General features: G+C 37.0%; 1 protein-coding gene across 3 annotated transcripts; it reads right to left on the bottom strand.

Moving 5' to 3' along the window:
- Positions 1-9535, bottom strand: cers4b (ceramide synthase 4b). Of its 3 annotated transcripts, none has more exons than XM_060869357.1 (11): positions 9379-9535; positions 8299-8463; positions 7068-7185; positions 5995-6113; positions 5693-5750; positions 4252-4302; positions 3612-3704; positions 2133-2261; positions 1443-1549; positions 1050-1206; positions 1-731 (listed from the first exon to the last, which is right to left on the bottom strand). In XM_060869357.1, exons 2-11 carry the CDS (start codon positions 8460-8462, stop codon positions 531-533), a joined length of 1197 nt encoding a protein of 398 aa, XP_060725340.1. In that variant the 5' UTR covers position 8463; positions 9379-9535; the 3' UTR covers positions 1-530. The 3 variants fall into 3 exon arrangements, with proteins under 3 accessions (XP_060725340.1, XP_060725333.1, XP_060725349.1); XM_060869350.1 differs by having other exon boundaries at positions 9388-9534; XM_060869366.1 differs by lacking the exon at positions 9379-9535 and adding an exon at positions 8761-8924.
- Between the last annotated feature and the right edge of the window lie 7071 nt (positions 9536-16606).

A 16606-nucleotide genomic window follows, 5' to 3' on the forward strand; every position in this document is an offset into this window, starting at 1 on the left:
ATTGTTCAACTCATTTAATAATACAATACAAATTAAAAACAGAGAAAAGGCATATGTACAAATAACATAGAGGGTTTTCATAAAGGCTTATACAGTGTAATGTTTTGTTAGGAAAGCATATGTATTTGTGCATATTTTATATTGATCAGTTAGTACAGTGTTTCATAATTCTGCTCCATTATTTCCCTCTGTACTGGACATTTCGGTGCTTTTCCAAAAACAGTTTTCATTTCAGTTTAGCTGCCACTTAAATATCAGTCTTTTCAAAGCAGGAAAGCATAGAAACATTGAGCGCAGTAAAACTCCAATAGTATGAAGGACCAGCGCATACAGTAGTTTGTACTGTGTGAGACTATCATTAGAGCCAGAGATGTTATGAACTGCTATGACAGTCTAGGATATGCAGAACATGGCAGTCAGTAGCAATGTTTTATGGCTACAAGATCCAAAATTTTACATCCTAAAAGTAATAGTGAACACAACAGTAAGAATAACCTCAGTGCTTTCTCTCTTGCTCTAGCTAAAAGTCACTATCTCGCTTTGGGGGTTCTGCTGCTTGCACTGACTCTTTGATTAGCCAAATTGTTTAAAACACAACTCGAAGTCATCATAGCCAGTTTGGAATCGAGGACCACTTTCCTCTTCCTCCATGAGGCTTGATCCTCTCCTTCATCTTCATCTTCTTCCTCTTCTGCCTCACTTTCATCATCACTGCGTTCATCTTTATCCAACTGCAGGAAATCGGGTCAAAGGTCAGCATGGTTAATAACAAGCATTTAAACTAACAAGTTTTATCTTTCTGTCCTTGAATATATAACATGTTTGTTCTGTGTGAATGTGTCCTTCTAATATTTACAGTTACATTATTTTTATTTGTCACTAGGCCACCAGAATTATATTATACTGTATAATATGTAATATAGTATTATATTATATATATATATATATATATATATATATATATATATATATATATATATATATATATATATATATATATTGTCTACCAGCGCTGAACAGTTTCCATCTACAGAGCTGTTGTGACACACCTTGCCCAGAAAGAGGAACTTGTAGATCATGCGCAGTATGAGCCAGGCCCAGAAGATGTGCAGGAACTGCAGCACTAGCAGCAGAGTGTTAAAGAAATAATACCCCACAAACGGCTGGAAGATCTCCATCGACGAGATCAGAGTAGTGTATATAATCCTATAGGAAGGAGAAAACAAGAAAGATCAACAAGTCTGAAAGTCATCGCCCTGATAATGGAACCTGTTTTCTAATAGACACGTAAAAATATCATCAATGCCAATTGAACACCTGGTAAGGATCTAATTACTCATCTATTACACCACTGCTATGTTGTTACGCTATCATTTTCTTGATCCTACATTATTAATCAAGCAATTGTCTCCCAATGAAAGCTGACGGGACAGAGGTCTTACTTGCTTGGAAACACGACCAGGCGTGTGACCAGGAACACCACAGAAAACACCACAAATAGCGAGTCACAAGTTTTTTTCCAGGATGCATAATTGAACATTTTTGCCGACTGTTTGGGGAAAAAAAGGGCATTATTTCCGACATCTCATCAGTAAATAATGAATAAATAAATCATTATTATCTTGAGATTACATGTCTGTTAATCTTTATAATTAACATCATCTACAATTGCATTCAAGATTTGTTTTATAATAATTATTTGAAGTTTAAACTGCTTTCATGGACACGGTTTCCTACATCCCGGATTTAACCTTTGCTTGATCTCTGCTTACAGTAAGTGTTGCAGCAGTGCTTTAGTCTTTAAGTCTATGAACCTCTGTTCATCTGCTCATCTGTACACTTTGTTCAAATAGAGCAGCTTTTCAAGCTTTGTGCTAATTCCTTCATCTACAGTATTATGCTTTTCTTCTTGTAGTCTATTATAGAGTCTCTGCCATAACTCAGGACTCAGCATCACATAACATACTGTATATGATAATGTGGCTGCTAGCTGTATCTCTGAAACTACTGAAATTTATTTCTATTATTAAACCCTATTGTAACTTCACTAGTCAGAGTTATCAGTGTAATGGATTTATTTCTGACACTGAGCTGAAAACTAGCAATGAAGCCTCTGTACAGTGCATTTTTACCTCTAGCAGGAAGTCAGAGGAGTCATGGACAAGCATGACCAGAGTGCCAACACGGATGTAGTTAGCACAGTAGGAGAATCCAAGCAGGAAGATGGTAGCGATGTGGTGTACAATCTGTTCTTTGAAATCCTAGAACAGAAAACAGAACTGGTTGAGTTTAAGATTTTAAAAATGAGTTGCTTCAAATGTATTTTCGAGACACTAAGATACACAGCTGATTATCTCTTTCAGACATCCCATTCGATCTTTTAGTAAATACGATAATTGGCCATAAGTATGTGGTTCCCTTCCTAATTATAGATTGCTAACAAATGCAGTAAACCAGGTACACAGACAGGAAATCTCTACAGACAAACAATAGCAGTAGTATGAGTTGTAATGAAGAGCTCAACGTGTCAAGTCAGTTCTGACCCAGTCGACTGTAAAACGGAAGCAACCGGAGGCAGCAGCAGCTCAAATAATAGTAATACATCATATAATAATATGAAATAATAGACCACGCTGTCTCAGACTGACAGAGTAGGATCATTAAATGTTAAAATTCTCTGTATTCTCTTTTGCATCAGTCAGTCTTTCCAAAATGCCACAGGAAGCAACATCAACCAAAGATCTTTGAATCAGGTCGTTTATGAAACGGGTTTCCATTGCAAAGTGCACAAGCATAAGAGCACTGCGTGTAATGCAGAGTGGTTACTGATGATTTGTGACTGATGTGGTGTGAAGCTCGGTACCCTTGGACACTGTCATAGTTCTCAAGATTGATGAACCACACCCCACTAACTGATGGACGAATCTGGGATTGGTAGATACCAAGAGAATGCTACCTACCAGAATACACTGTACCAATAGTAAGGTTTGGTGGAGGAGGGATAATAAAATGGGACTGTTTTTCAGGGTTTGGGCCATTTTTCATGAAGGTTAATGCTACAGCATACAAAGAGGTTTTGAACCATTGTATGCTTCCAGATTTGTGGCACCAGCTTGGGGAAGGCTGTTTCTTCTTCCACACAACAACATGTGCTTACTCTGAGGTCCATAAAGATATTGTTTGGTGTGGAGGAACTCGAGTGTCCTGCACAAAGACTTTCGCTTTTGGGATAAACCAGAACGCATGAGCAACAAATGAGGTTATGAGCAACGCCTTCTCTTTTGTACAACATCAGTGCCCAGGCACACAAATGCTCTTTTGAATGGGCACAAATTCCCACAGACACACTTCAAAACCTTGTAGTAATCTGTTCTAGCTGCACAGTGAGGACCATTCTACTACCCATGGTTATGAAACAGCAAATCAAACAAGCTCATATAGTTACGATGGTCAGGTGTTCACATATATTCACACTTTTGGCCATATGGTATAATATATGATTTGCATCACAAAAGCATAAGAGAAAGTCAGTTTCTATTTTTGGTGAGCCGCAACTGAGCTCTACGTATTGTAAGTAGGCTTCTGTGCTAAATACATACTGTAGCACTTACTTTTCTCTTGACGTCTACAGAGACACAGAGCAGCAGGGACCAGTAGAAGCCTAGTTCCAGCATGTAATACCAGTAATGAACGCTTTCCACAGGCTGCACACAAGTATTGAGCACATAGATCAGTTAATGTTGCTGAAACAACAAAAGCACTGGAAGATGGAAATAAATAAGTAAGTAAGTAAATAAATAAATAAATAAATAAACAAATGAAAACCAAATGTGTGTGTTGTGTGTGTGTGTGCACCTGTACCAAGTGTGATATTTCATATATTATTTAATATGAAAGACACAGACACACACACGCACATCCTCATGAGGACGTCCTATTGCCATAACTGTTCAGTTAATTAGAACTATTCTGCATAAATCAAACTCAGTAACCAAAAGGCTCTTTTAGTTTTTAACTTAACTACCACCAAGAAAGAAAACGAACACATCTAAACACACTCTTTCACAACTCATACAGCTTTGAAAGGCAAATAAACCCCAGTTTCAGAATTTAGGACACAGTTTCCAAAGTCGTTATTTGGGTAAATGGAAATGATTGCTGTTTTTTTTCAAGCAGCTCTTTCCTGTGGGCTGCCAATGCAAACCTGCCTTTCTTTATGTGTGAGTGTGTGTGTGTGTGGGATAAGCTTACCTGTTGGGGATATCCCCTCCAGCACTCCTTCTGCTCCCAAAACCAAGGTGTCTGCCAGAAAGAGACAGAATTAGGTCAGATAAAAGGTCAGATAACATTCTAACACACACACACACACACACACATACACACACACCTGCACACGCACCTGCACACGCACACACTCTCACTTTCACTCCATACCATAATGACAAGTGATAATCTAAATGACAGTGGGATCATATTACCTCCTGTCATGTATGATTCTCTTTTGTAAGAAATGGCAATGAAAAAAATGAGATATTTATAAAAATGAATCGTTTTGGGATTTATGCTAATAGAGGATTGACAGCTCAGTAACTTGAGAATGTCTTCTGCTCTTGGTTAATGAATGCAGTAAATCGTTGCAGGTACTGTGCTTCCACTGTGCTTCAGGGAAAACATACAGTACTATACTGTATGTAAGTTGTAGGGGAAATGAATAATCATTAGGCTTGTTATTTAGGGAAAAAAACATCAAGTGTAGCACGTGTCTGCATAGGGTTTGTTTCACTTTACTGCAATATGAGAGTGCAAACTTACACAGGTCAGAATCTACTGGTGCCGATTCTGGTTCATGCCAATTAATCAAAGGGGCACACAATCAGAATCAGAATCAGTATTAATAGAAATAAAGTCACTTAACTTCTACCTTCCCTTGTGGTGTACCATAATGTCTGTATTAGCATCTGTTTAGTGTTCCAAATATCTATTCAAATCTCTGAATTTGCAGTCGGCGTAGCCTCAACCAGAAAGGGTTTTTAAAGTTAGATTTGAACTCTACCTAAAGAAACAGTGGGAAAAAAACAGAGGTAGAAATGTACAATCTCAGCTACATTACTGTTATATAATTCTTCTTAACTAGATATATGATGTATTTTTGTTTGTACCTGCCCATGATATTTTCTTACAAATATATAGATTTTTAAACCTATAAATAAACAAACTATAAATCACAGCAGCCCTGACTAGGCAGTTACTTAGAAAGCTGTAAATGATTCATGCATCTTTCTTTGTACTGCAAGCTTTATATCTGATTGCTGTTTTCAGTGTCTTATGGGATCCTAGACCCAATACACAACTCTAGATTTAACCAGATTCACACTGTGAACCTTTCTGGCAAACTAATCTGATCTGTATCTGCTAATTTCTGCTCAATAGTGTGTTCATATATGTTTGCTCTACACAGCAGGCATATAACTCTGGTTATCCAGTTATCCAGTCTTATCCACAAAGAGCTGGTGTGGGTATAGGTTATTTCACACCTGATTCCATCTGTTTAATCAATTGATCTTGGCTTTCAATAGTCTCAGGTGTGGCTTCTGCTTGTTTGGAATGAAAAGCTGCACCCACAGAGACCCTCATAATATAAGAGACCGCTGCTATGGAGGGAGTGACTACAAATCACTGCAATGACACTTACTTTGATAAGCGATGCAAGTCCACCAATGAACGATATTAAGTAGAAGACAAACCTCCAACTACAAAACAAGATTGAAGATATTTTGGATTTAAACATGCAGATTAAAGACCTTGCCAGGGCCCAAGGTCACTAGACCACACAATGCATTATGACTGGATATCATGAAACATCATCACAAGCACACAGTCAAATCCCATGTGATTGTTATCTAAAACATGATAATCACTGCTACTATAAGTGGCATATAAAGACCACGGTGGTAATTAGATGTGAATGCCCTTGTTTATGTAGTGTGAACACACCTTGCTTCACAGAACTTCTTGGTGTTACTGGGTCTGTCCTGATTTCGACGATGACGGAACCAGATCTCTATTTGTTTTTGGGTTAGGCTGCTCTGCTTCATCAGATTGCTGAGTTCATTCTGAAAAAACAATGTATATAATGTACAATATAATTTAAAGGGTAGAAAATCTTTAGCTTTGGACCTGAACAGGTTTGGCATGTTTACACAAGTTGGTTTTCTATCTAAACAAGGGATCATATGATTAACACTTGTGTAGTATTACAAAATCCTAAGGTTTGTTTTCAGTTTACAAAGTGTAGAAATGAAATATGCACAACTTCATGGTAGAAGCAACACCTCATGACTGTATCTCTGTGTCAGTGCTGGAAAAATGAAACAAATTTGTTTAAAAATTGATCGTAATTTAGATAAAAAGTTCACTAGACCATTTGTGTCCCTTCTAGGTTTCTCACTTCATCAAAACAGCCTGGGGATTAACACATATCTTTCTCTGATACAGCTAAAGCTAATTATCATGGCTTTTTTTTTTAATGACACTGACACCTCATATATATCAGCACATTGTGCTTACAAAATAGCCCTAGTGTTTATCAGCGCATCAATTTGTATGAGAAGGACAGTTAAATATACAATCCTAATTTACAGCAGTGTTACACAGTCATGGGGGTCTTCAACATGGGTCCTGCCGTTTTCCCATAAATATATTCTAGAGTTTTTCAAGAAAGATTTGTTTAATTTTCTGAACAATGTTAAGTTTGTTTTTTGTTTAAAATATTAAATATGATATGTACTAGGGAAACTGTGTTAGTGCAGAGAAGAATACAATGTAAATATTAATAGAAAAAAACAAGGTCTTGTGCATAAAACCCTTACTCTACATAGCTCAGGTGAAAATGGTTAACATGGTGTTAGCATCCATAATTGTTTGCAAAGTGACATGGATATATTTTTCCAGGAAGAAGGTATGCAAAACTACATGAGCCACCTGGGACTTCACACATGCTGCCTTGATGAACAATACATCTTTTGTGTGTGTGTGTACACGTACGTGCTTGTTTTCCTAGTGCTCACCTGTGCAGGTTGTCTGCTGTGTTTGTTGTAAAAGGCCTCCAGGCTTGGGGCAGGTGAAGCTGATAAGCGCATCTTGTCTTTCACCCCTAACAGTCTGCTCAGGGGAAAAGCTATGAACCTAAATAAGGAACAAAATGGCACACAAACAAGCACTTCACTTAACAGGGTCTTACTGGATCAAATATGGAAATCTTGTTGTTTTGTTTTCTGGAATATAAGGGTTTCAAAATGTATCACATTCTAGAAAGTGAGACAATGAGTGTGTATGTGAGTGAGAGCAAGAGAGTGAGAGAGAAAGAGCGAGAAAGAGAGAGACATTAATTAGACTCAAGAAATATGAGATCAAACATAGGTGAGAGGGGCAAATTGATCAAGTGATACCTCAGGTTCTCTCAGGTTACAAAAGTAGTCAGCTGCTGCAGCAGCAAAGTCACATCTTACACACACACACACACACACACACTTGCTGTTTGTCAGCCTACTGCTGTTTGTTGATTCAGCATCCCATGCTCTCCCTGTCTTCTGGTCCCCTGAGCCAGCACTAGGACAATCACACAACTGTATCGACCCATAGTTAGCTGTTCTCTCCTCTCTTCACAAATAGGGTACAGTTACATGCCAGCATATGGCTAGTAGCTGGCTCTCAAAGCGTGGAATTTTACAACCAAATTATTTTCTAATGTGTTATTGTATCTGTATTTTGAAGCCTACAGTTGTTTTTAAACGCTAATTGAAAGCCGAGACTCCAACTTGTGTGCTCTTGGGACCTTTACAGCTGTGGGAGCCCTGAATCCTGTAAACATCCTGAATTCCAGTCATGGCTCCTACTAGTATTTCTTACATCCTCAGCAACAACCCTAGGCCAAAGTTACTTTCATTCTGGAAAATGAGAATTCACACAAGTAGACCAAGCACAGGTGAGCGAAATGTAGGACCTAAAACACCCTGGGCATGGTGTCATAGGAAAAAATCTCATTCCACATTTTACATAAATACAACATAGCTTTCACATTTTGACACAGCTACATATCATGATACACTGTTGTGAATATATTACCTTCACATTATCACCAACCCCATGATTCAGTACTCTTGGTTTAATCCATGATATCAATAGAGAAGTGTGTCTACAGCCACAGCTACATACTACTGTACTAAAGAGTGTGCCAAAATGGAGTAGGTTTGCACAGTAGTATGCACTTTTGGACAAGAACATGTAGACTGCAGTCACCTCTCGAAAACCTTTCTTAATCCTATGAAGCCCAGTGCCAGGGGCAGTGAGATGAGCAGGTCCCGGGGGAACGGAGAACCCTCCATCTGTTCCAAATCCTTCCAGGTTATTCCAGGGGGAAGCCAGTACTCCTGCCTCCATAACCACTCATTAATCAGCTCCATGCTGCAGGTGGAGAGAACACCGAATATGAATATGGCATTTAAGCAAATTTAAGCATCAAACCTTGCGGTGGTAAACTAGTCGACATAGCTAGCAGTATACTCACTAACCCTGAGAAATAGAGATTTTACACACATAAGGAGAGTGATACTGGAGTTTTACGCGTCTTCACCGGCTCGAAAATGACCTAGTTAATTGCCACTGTCGTGAAGCAGGTATTTATTTATTTGTATTTGATTAAATCGCCGTTTACACGCAAGCTTTCTGTGACAACGAAGAGAAACAAAAATATGAAATTACCGTCCAAACGCAGAAAAACATCCAGCGTGTTGGGAGTTAAGAAATGCGTCGAAATATATAGTTATATTCAAGCAGCCATTTAGGGGTCTCCATGCAGTTTTCAGCAGTAACGTGGAGGATTGGACACATTGCGCACGCAGACGTGTTTTTGTTCTCGTCTGATCTCCTAACATTTCTAAGACTGTATGAGGAACAGCACATTACATACATCACCATTCAAATAAACATGATGCGCGATAAGAGAACTGTCTCCAGACATGTGATCTAATCAGATACCGTAGTGTGAAGGTCAGAGGCGCTGACATTTTCCTTCTGATGCGCCATTACGCATGAAAACATGTCAAAGCGACTCGCTGCTATTAAATATGATCTAAGGTTCAAGCCTAATGGTAGCGACTAGTTCTACTTAATTATACCTCAATATCACATGTGCAAACAATAAGCACCGTCTGTCTGTCTGTCTGTCTGTCTCGAAAAACATTGATACGTTACCAACTAATTAGAAATATTATCCTTGTTAACATCATTACCATCATCAGTATTTATTTTCCATCATTAGTATTCATTGTTACCATCATTAGTATTTATTTCCCGTTCGTCATGTATATATATTCGTACCTGGATTACCTGGGGATGTTTCCAGCGGTGTGTCCGCCCTCCAGGCTGCAGCGACAGCGGCAGATCTGCGTGCGTGCAGAACAGTGGCGCATAAACTGTACTGATGAGCGATTTGCAAAGGAATCCTAAATGACTCTTTTTATTCGAGTCGAGCTAGAGTGAATCCTATGAATCTAAGAATCACCTCGCTAGGATTTCACCTGTGTTTTCTTATACATTATACATTATCATCAATGTATCAATATCTCACTAGAATGTATGTCCTCTGACACATTTAATATTTAAAAATATCAAACGTGTATATTGCGTTAATGGTCTGTGACTCAAACGAATCAAAATCAGAGAATCGAATAAGGGAAATGAATCAGAGTCGATATCATTACAGTCTGACTGCTGGAGCCGTGTGTTCACATGCGTAAAAGCACGCACCTGTTTGGAGATCAGGGTTGCCAGGTTTTCCTGGATCTCTGTCATACTTATAGTTCACAATCTGCACAATCTACTGTAAGCTCAATTGGACATTACACTACAAACTTCTCACATGTGAAATAAAATGAACCACATTTTAAATTGTATATATTAGTCTAAAGCCATTTTACAAATGTAATTAAATACAGTAGCTCAGCTGGAAATTGAAAAAATTAAATAAAATAAAAAAACATAATCTGGCAACAGTGACCGAGGGATTTCCACCAAGACAAAAAGGTAAAAAGGTAAATATTCCAACAAAACAGTGTGATATGGCTGTTCACAAATGCTACAACATTCTGATGTAACCAAGTCGTTTACCCAAAAGGAACATTTGTTTATTCTGGCTCTGTTAAAGCTCAGCAGGATGCCATCCCCTGCAAACTTCAAATTAGATCTGGCTTTTGAAAGCATAATGGTAAATCTTTTTCTTCTTTATGCAAATAAATAATAATATCAGTGTTTTTGGCCTGGTTGTTTCAGTTTTCGTTGTTCTGTTTCCTTGTCCAACTGTTTCCTTGTCCAAATGTACACTGACATTTGCTATTAGGGAAGTTTTTTATTATTGTATGTATGCAACAGGTCATCATGAGCAGACCTGCTTCTCACATTTCTTGCATGTTTGTGAAGGTTTGTGAACATGACTGTGGGACCTTTGCATATAGATGAAACTGAGATAAGGCTGATATGTAAAAATGCTGTGATAAGACAAAGTCAGGCATCTAAGGCAGTCATGTCATTCCTTACCCATTACATAGCACCCAACAGCCTGTGCATTACTGATGTTAGATTAGAATGCTTGTACCTACAGTAGCTTGGGTGTGTTTTGGTTTTGCATTTGCATTTGTCACTGAACGGAAGCAGGTCAAGAATTAAAGCAGCAAGTGCATGTCTTAATCATTTTTGTATTAGTGCTAGAATATATTTTGTAAACATTAATGTTTACATGGAATGCTTCCCCTGAAGTGGCCCTTATATTTTCAGTTAAACTGTCCACTGTTACTGTATATGCACAGATTTTGCACACAAATTAGCCAAGTGGCTCTCAGCCAGAATTCCCAAAAAAGCTTGTGGTGTCTCATAGTGTGACATGAAAAACTCAGAGTAGTGGGAACCGTGAAGCAAAGCCAGGGGTCCGAGACTTTTGTCCTCACATTTTGTTACAGTGCTTAAAACAACAGTCCACCATTACCTAAGCAGTATTTATTACTGAGGTTATTATAGTTATTAGCCTGTGAATAGGCTTATATATTATATCATCTTCAATCTTTTCTGTTGGTGGAGCAATAAGGCAATAAATAGCCAAAGTATTGTTGTACACATTTGATTAATGAGCCTAATATCTGAATAATTTAAATGATGAAAGAGAGTGGATTTATTTAAACAGCTAAAGGGCTGCAAAACACTGCTGCAGAACCAACTCACTTCAGGAACAATCAGTAATGATCAAGCAAGTTCATCACATTTGTGAGATGCTGATGTTCATTAGGAACTAATTAAAGACCCTTCTAAGATACTCTGTTCTAATTTGTTCTGGGATTGAAGCGTGAGTATTAGTAAAAGGTGACACTGAATAATATGTCTTGGTGCAAAATGAACAACCAGCTTTTGAAATTTAAGTATTGGCTTCATATATGCTATAATATATGAATAACTTATTAATTTGTTATATGAAAATAATAGAGCGCTCAGAAATGTGAATGCAGAAACTAATGATTGGAGGCAGTAAGTTCACCTGAGGGGTAATGCTTTTATTAAGACGGAAGGTTGTCTGTAAGCATGTTTAAAATTTTGCAGGCTCTAGTAAAAAGAAGCACTTATATCTAGAATGTGTTGCTAGCAAGTGAACTTTTATCATTCCTGTCAACCAAGACAGAACCCTGAAGTCTGCCTCAGGAGAGGAAGCCCTCCTGTACATTGTGCTCGTTGGGCTTTACTGAATCTCCACTGGGAAATTATGAAAATGCAATGATTCATATCTTCTGTTTCTTTTGACAACGGGGCCATCGTTCACTGTTTTATACAGTAAGTGCATCTGTCAGGATATATATTACTTTTTTAAATATATATTTAGCATTTAATTTAAGATGCTGAATTTTTTTTTTATTTAAACAAACAATACTCTATTATTTTTTGTGAAGAATTGTACAGTGTAGTGATGGTAAATAGACGATGGTGGAGAATATAACAAAATTGCACAATTAGAAATATATAAAAGCTTGATAAAAAAAGAAATACCTCATAATATTCTAGTCCCATGTTTGAAGGCAAGTTCCCCAGATAAATGTAAACCTTCAAATCTTCTCATTAACAGTTTTCTATAAACCAGCTTAGAACCAATTTACACATACTCAATTAAAAAAAATCCATTTATTAATTTGGTAGATGCTTTACTCCCCAATGACAATCCAGGAATCAAGATGCTGAATCTAGTAGCTGAGAGTGAAAGAAGTGCAATTTATAGTTATAAGACAAATTTATGTCTTTTGAGCAATATGAAGATGTGGATATCAAACACTGCTTTATTTCTTTGTACACATAATGATGACTCACAAACACTGGTGTGTAGCACCCACCTGAGTGATTTTAACAAGCCTCCAATAAGGACACACACAAACACACACAAACACACAAACAAACAAACTGTGATGGGCCTGATAATGTTTATGTATCACGAGTGTCTCTGGAGTGTCTCCAATCTCCACTGCTCATCAACAGCACACAGAGATTTTAACACCAGCTAGAATCAATTGCATGATCAATATCTTTGTCTATTTTTAAGACTATTCTCCACACACTCATTTGGTCTAGTGCTTAGATAAAACCCCAATATGTAAATATGCTGCTACACACAATTAACCAAGTACCTACTTGTTTTGAAAATGGAGTAATAAACAGAATATTAAATGCCAAATGTATAATGTCATGCAAATCAGTGAACAGAAAATAGATGCATGTAGCCAGAAAACCCAGAGTTTGTGCAGGAGATTTAGGTGCAGCCCTTTTGCTAAAATACCTGAGTCAGCTTGTTAAATGTGAGCCTACCTGCTTTATTAGGAATAGACCTGTCAGTGTAAAGATAATTAAACATATGGTTTGTGAATTTGTGAATCACAGCTAAAAAGATTTGGTTGGATTAATGACAGAGAAATTAAATAATGAAAGATGCAGGAAATTAAATAATGAAATTCACTGTATAGATGAATATACAAATGAAAGGGTTGCAAATAAATGGGAAATTGAATATAATGTTTGTAAAAACTGATATATAAATGCAACCAAAAAAATATCTGAGGTGTGAATAAGAATAAGGCAGTGAAATACAAGGACAGGCTGATAGTGCTAGGTTTTATCCTATCTGCAAAGCCTCAGTTCAAATACAGTCAGTGTAATAAACATTGATTAAATTATACACAGACAGGATGGTTTGAGTTTTCCTTCCTCAATTGGCCTGAGAGTGAACTTCAAAAACACAGCCAGTGTAATCCAACACATATTAAAGCTGAAACATCGGTGACTGTAGCATCTATAATAATCAGCAGTTGACACAAGAAGGATCTGAAGCAGCTTCACTTAACCATCAATACAGAAAACAGTAGATCTAAATAGAAGCAGCTGACAATATGTTAGGTGCTGAAATGAGTCCATTCACAAAAAAAAATAGAAAAGTGACAGAAAACCCTGCAGTAAATGTTCATACAAAAATAAAGCTTTTCTGACAGATATAAAGGCATGATTTCTCAGCTTATCAGTAATTTGAATTTCAGCATCAACAAATCTAGAGAACACTGAATAAAAAAATAATATGTAAAAAAAAAAACAGAACAAAAACGCTCGGCAAGACAACGACATAACAGAAGATGCATTCACACATGCAAAACAGTATACAAAACAGTATAAGTCTATAATGCAATTCTGTAACTTGGTATATAACAAATATTTAAATTTCTGTTAAATAAAAAATGTAGACCATAGTGAAAATTTAAAGCTATCATATGTACACAGGTTTAGTTTTTGGTTTTTTTGAACACCCGAACACCTTCCAAAAGAATTTTCTTGCAGGTTGTTGTGATACTAATCTATTTGTATTGAATTTGTATACCACTTGAGTAGTGATTGTTTGAGTATCGTTTGCATATATAAAAACCAACAAGTGTTGACCATTCCCAATAAAGCCTGTTCATAGAATTCCCACCTTCCACTAAATCATATCTAACTCAAGCATCTATCCAGCCTGAATCAATATCTGGGACACTGTGCATTTGCATTCACTGCAAGCATAACAGCCTCCAATTTTTTACACTTGAGTGAAATCAAACTGTTCTCAGTCCATCTTTGTGGTCATTCCATGAGGAAGCCGGCATGCTACCATACGGGTCCAGAAGGATCCGGAAACACCGCACCAACAGGAAGACTAGGAAGAGTAGAAGAAGGCCAACAAAGCACAGGGCTGTGATCTGCTCTATGTCTGTAGCCAGGGACAGCCCATCTGTAACCCCATAACCTGCAGCTGGGGCCATAGACTGAAGTCCATTGTCCAGCAGAGGAGCTTTACTCATTTTACTTAAGATAGAAACTATGACATCTGTCACTGGACGGTCAGCAGGTGCAGAGCTGCGGAACAGAGGAAGCAGTTCACCTGAAATTTCACTGGATGCCAGAAAAGAAATCTCCTGTAAGTCAAAGATAGTAAAAATATTGTTAAGTCAGATGCTGAAAGGTGCTGACACAATATATAGTTTAAAAAAATCTACAACAGTGTCAGATTCATATTATTATAGTGTTAAGGATACAGTTATATCTGCATGAATTATTGGCACCCTTGATAGAAATCACCAAAAGTTATATACAAGGGGAGAATAAGCAATTAGGAATATAATCATCCACAGGTTGGTGTGATGCAGAACAAAACAGAACAGAGTTACTGTTAGTTTTTCAAAGAACTTTTACAAAGAGCTTTATTCAATATATTTTTTTATTAATTAAAGATTGACACATCCATTTTTTACTATTTAGTTTTCTGAAACATCCACAAAACTATAATAGTTCATGTTATAGATTACATTATAGCTACCCTATATGTTCCCTTACATACCATGGAGAAATCCTGTGATTGGAACAAATTAAATTCCACTTTTTCCTACAAAGCTGGAAATGGGGACTCCTTCCAAAAATGATAAATAAACAGCTTCTAACATTCACACATTTTTATATCTCACGTGGTACATCTGTTATGGAAGTCCCTATTTGAGATGTTATTACGGAAACCTTTTTAGATCAAGCACATTAATTTAAACCCTGAAGCTTGAACTAGATGCTGTTATAGATGCCGTTATAGAAAGCTAATCAACACCCATAATCAAGCATTTAACAGTGCTATACTATAAAAATTAATAGCAAAAATTATTAGCAGGGGTAGAAATTATTGGCATCCCTACAGTTAATATTTAGTGAAACGTCCTTTGGAGATAGAACAGCTCCAAGGCATCAACGATTCACCACCATATTTTCAAATGAGGATGATTTTCTTTGTATGTTAACAGTAACTAGTATTTTTCTAACTGGATAATTAATAGAGTTGTGTAATGTTCATTTTATATGAATTTTATTTTACCCATTCTCTTGAATAATGGCAGTAACAGTGTACATAGTTTTCTTCTTAGAAAAAAGTTTTAATGCTTAAAGGTGGATTAAGACTATAGACTATGACTACACATTGTTTCAAATTAGATGTAACGTATCTCAAATGCTAAAATCTTATTTCACTATTATAAGTGCACTGCACTACACTCATAATGTGGAGCGTTTTTATTTATACATACAGCAGAATGTCAATCAATGGCTAATTGTCCACTTAGCTACCTTATTTTGAGTCTTCCTAAACTAAGCTGCAAAATTTTCACCTAAACGTATGACAGAAGCAAGGTTCAATCATGCAGACAGATCAAGGCACCTATTTCAGGAAAACATATGAGACAAAGCAAATGAAGTGATTGATTTCAATCTTAAGAAACACTTGATCAATATCTGCCACATTAAAGAGACAGGCTGCTAAATTATAATGCATCCGGTCTAATCAGACAAAGCCCATTTTCATGGTGGATCAAGAGGATAGATGTGTGTGCATCAGATGAACAAATATGAGAACTGCACAAAGACAAACATCACTGAACTGCATTCTTTGATCATGCACTTTAGCCAATATCTGTGTTCTTCTGGGCCAGTTCTTTTCTATAGATTACTGTTCATGAGGTGAAAATATGGCACAGCTCAATACAATAAACTGCACACACAGAATGCCATCTTTACAAAACCTTCACAGAATAGAAGAGCTCAGCAACTCCATATACTGTCAGCACATTTTAGTCCAACTGGCGCTTCTGCCTCATCCACAAAGACAGGTTAATATCCAGGAAAGAGTAAAAGCCAAAGGACTTTATGTTTTTACTAGAGCTGAAAAGAAACAAGACGGCAGAGTCCAGACTTTATGTCAACTATAAAATATTGAAATTACATTCTCTCTAAATCTCTATGAGGCCTGAATTTAAAAAAAAAAAACTGAATATGCTATGAAATTATCATTATCTATAAGTATAGAAATAAAAATATTAGATTCATGTTATACTGTCAAGTATACATACCTTTACTTTTCTGAAAGAAACTCACTCACTCACTCACTCATCTTCTACCACTTATCCGAACAACCTCGGGTCACGGGGAGCCTGTGCCTATCTCAGGCGTCATCGGGCATCAAGGCAGG

Source organism: Tachysurus vachellii, chromosome 1 (assembly GCF_030014155.1).
Source record: "Tachysurus vachellii isolate PV-2020 chromosome 1, HZAU_Pvac_v1, whole genome shotgun sequence".
Taxonomy (NCBI): domain Eukaryota; kingdom Metazoa; phylum Chordata; class Actinopteri; order Siluriformes; family Bagridae; genus Tachysurus; species Tachysurus vachellii.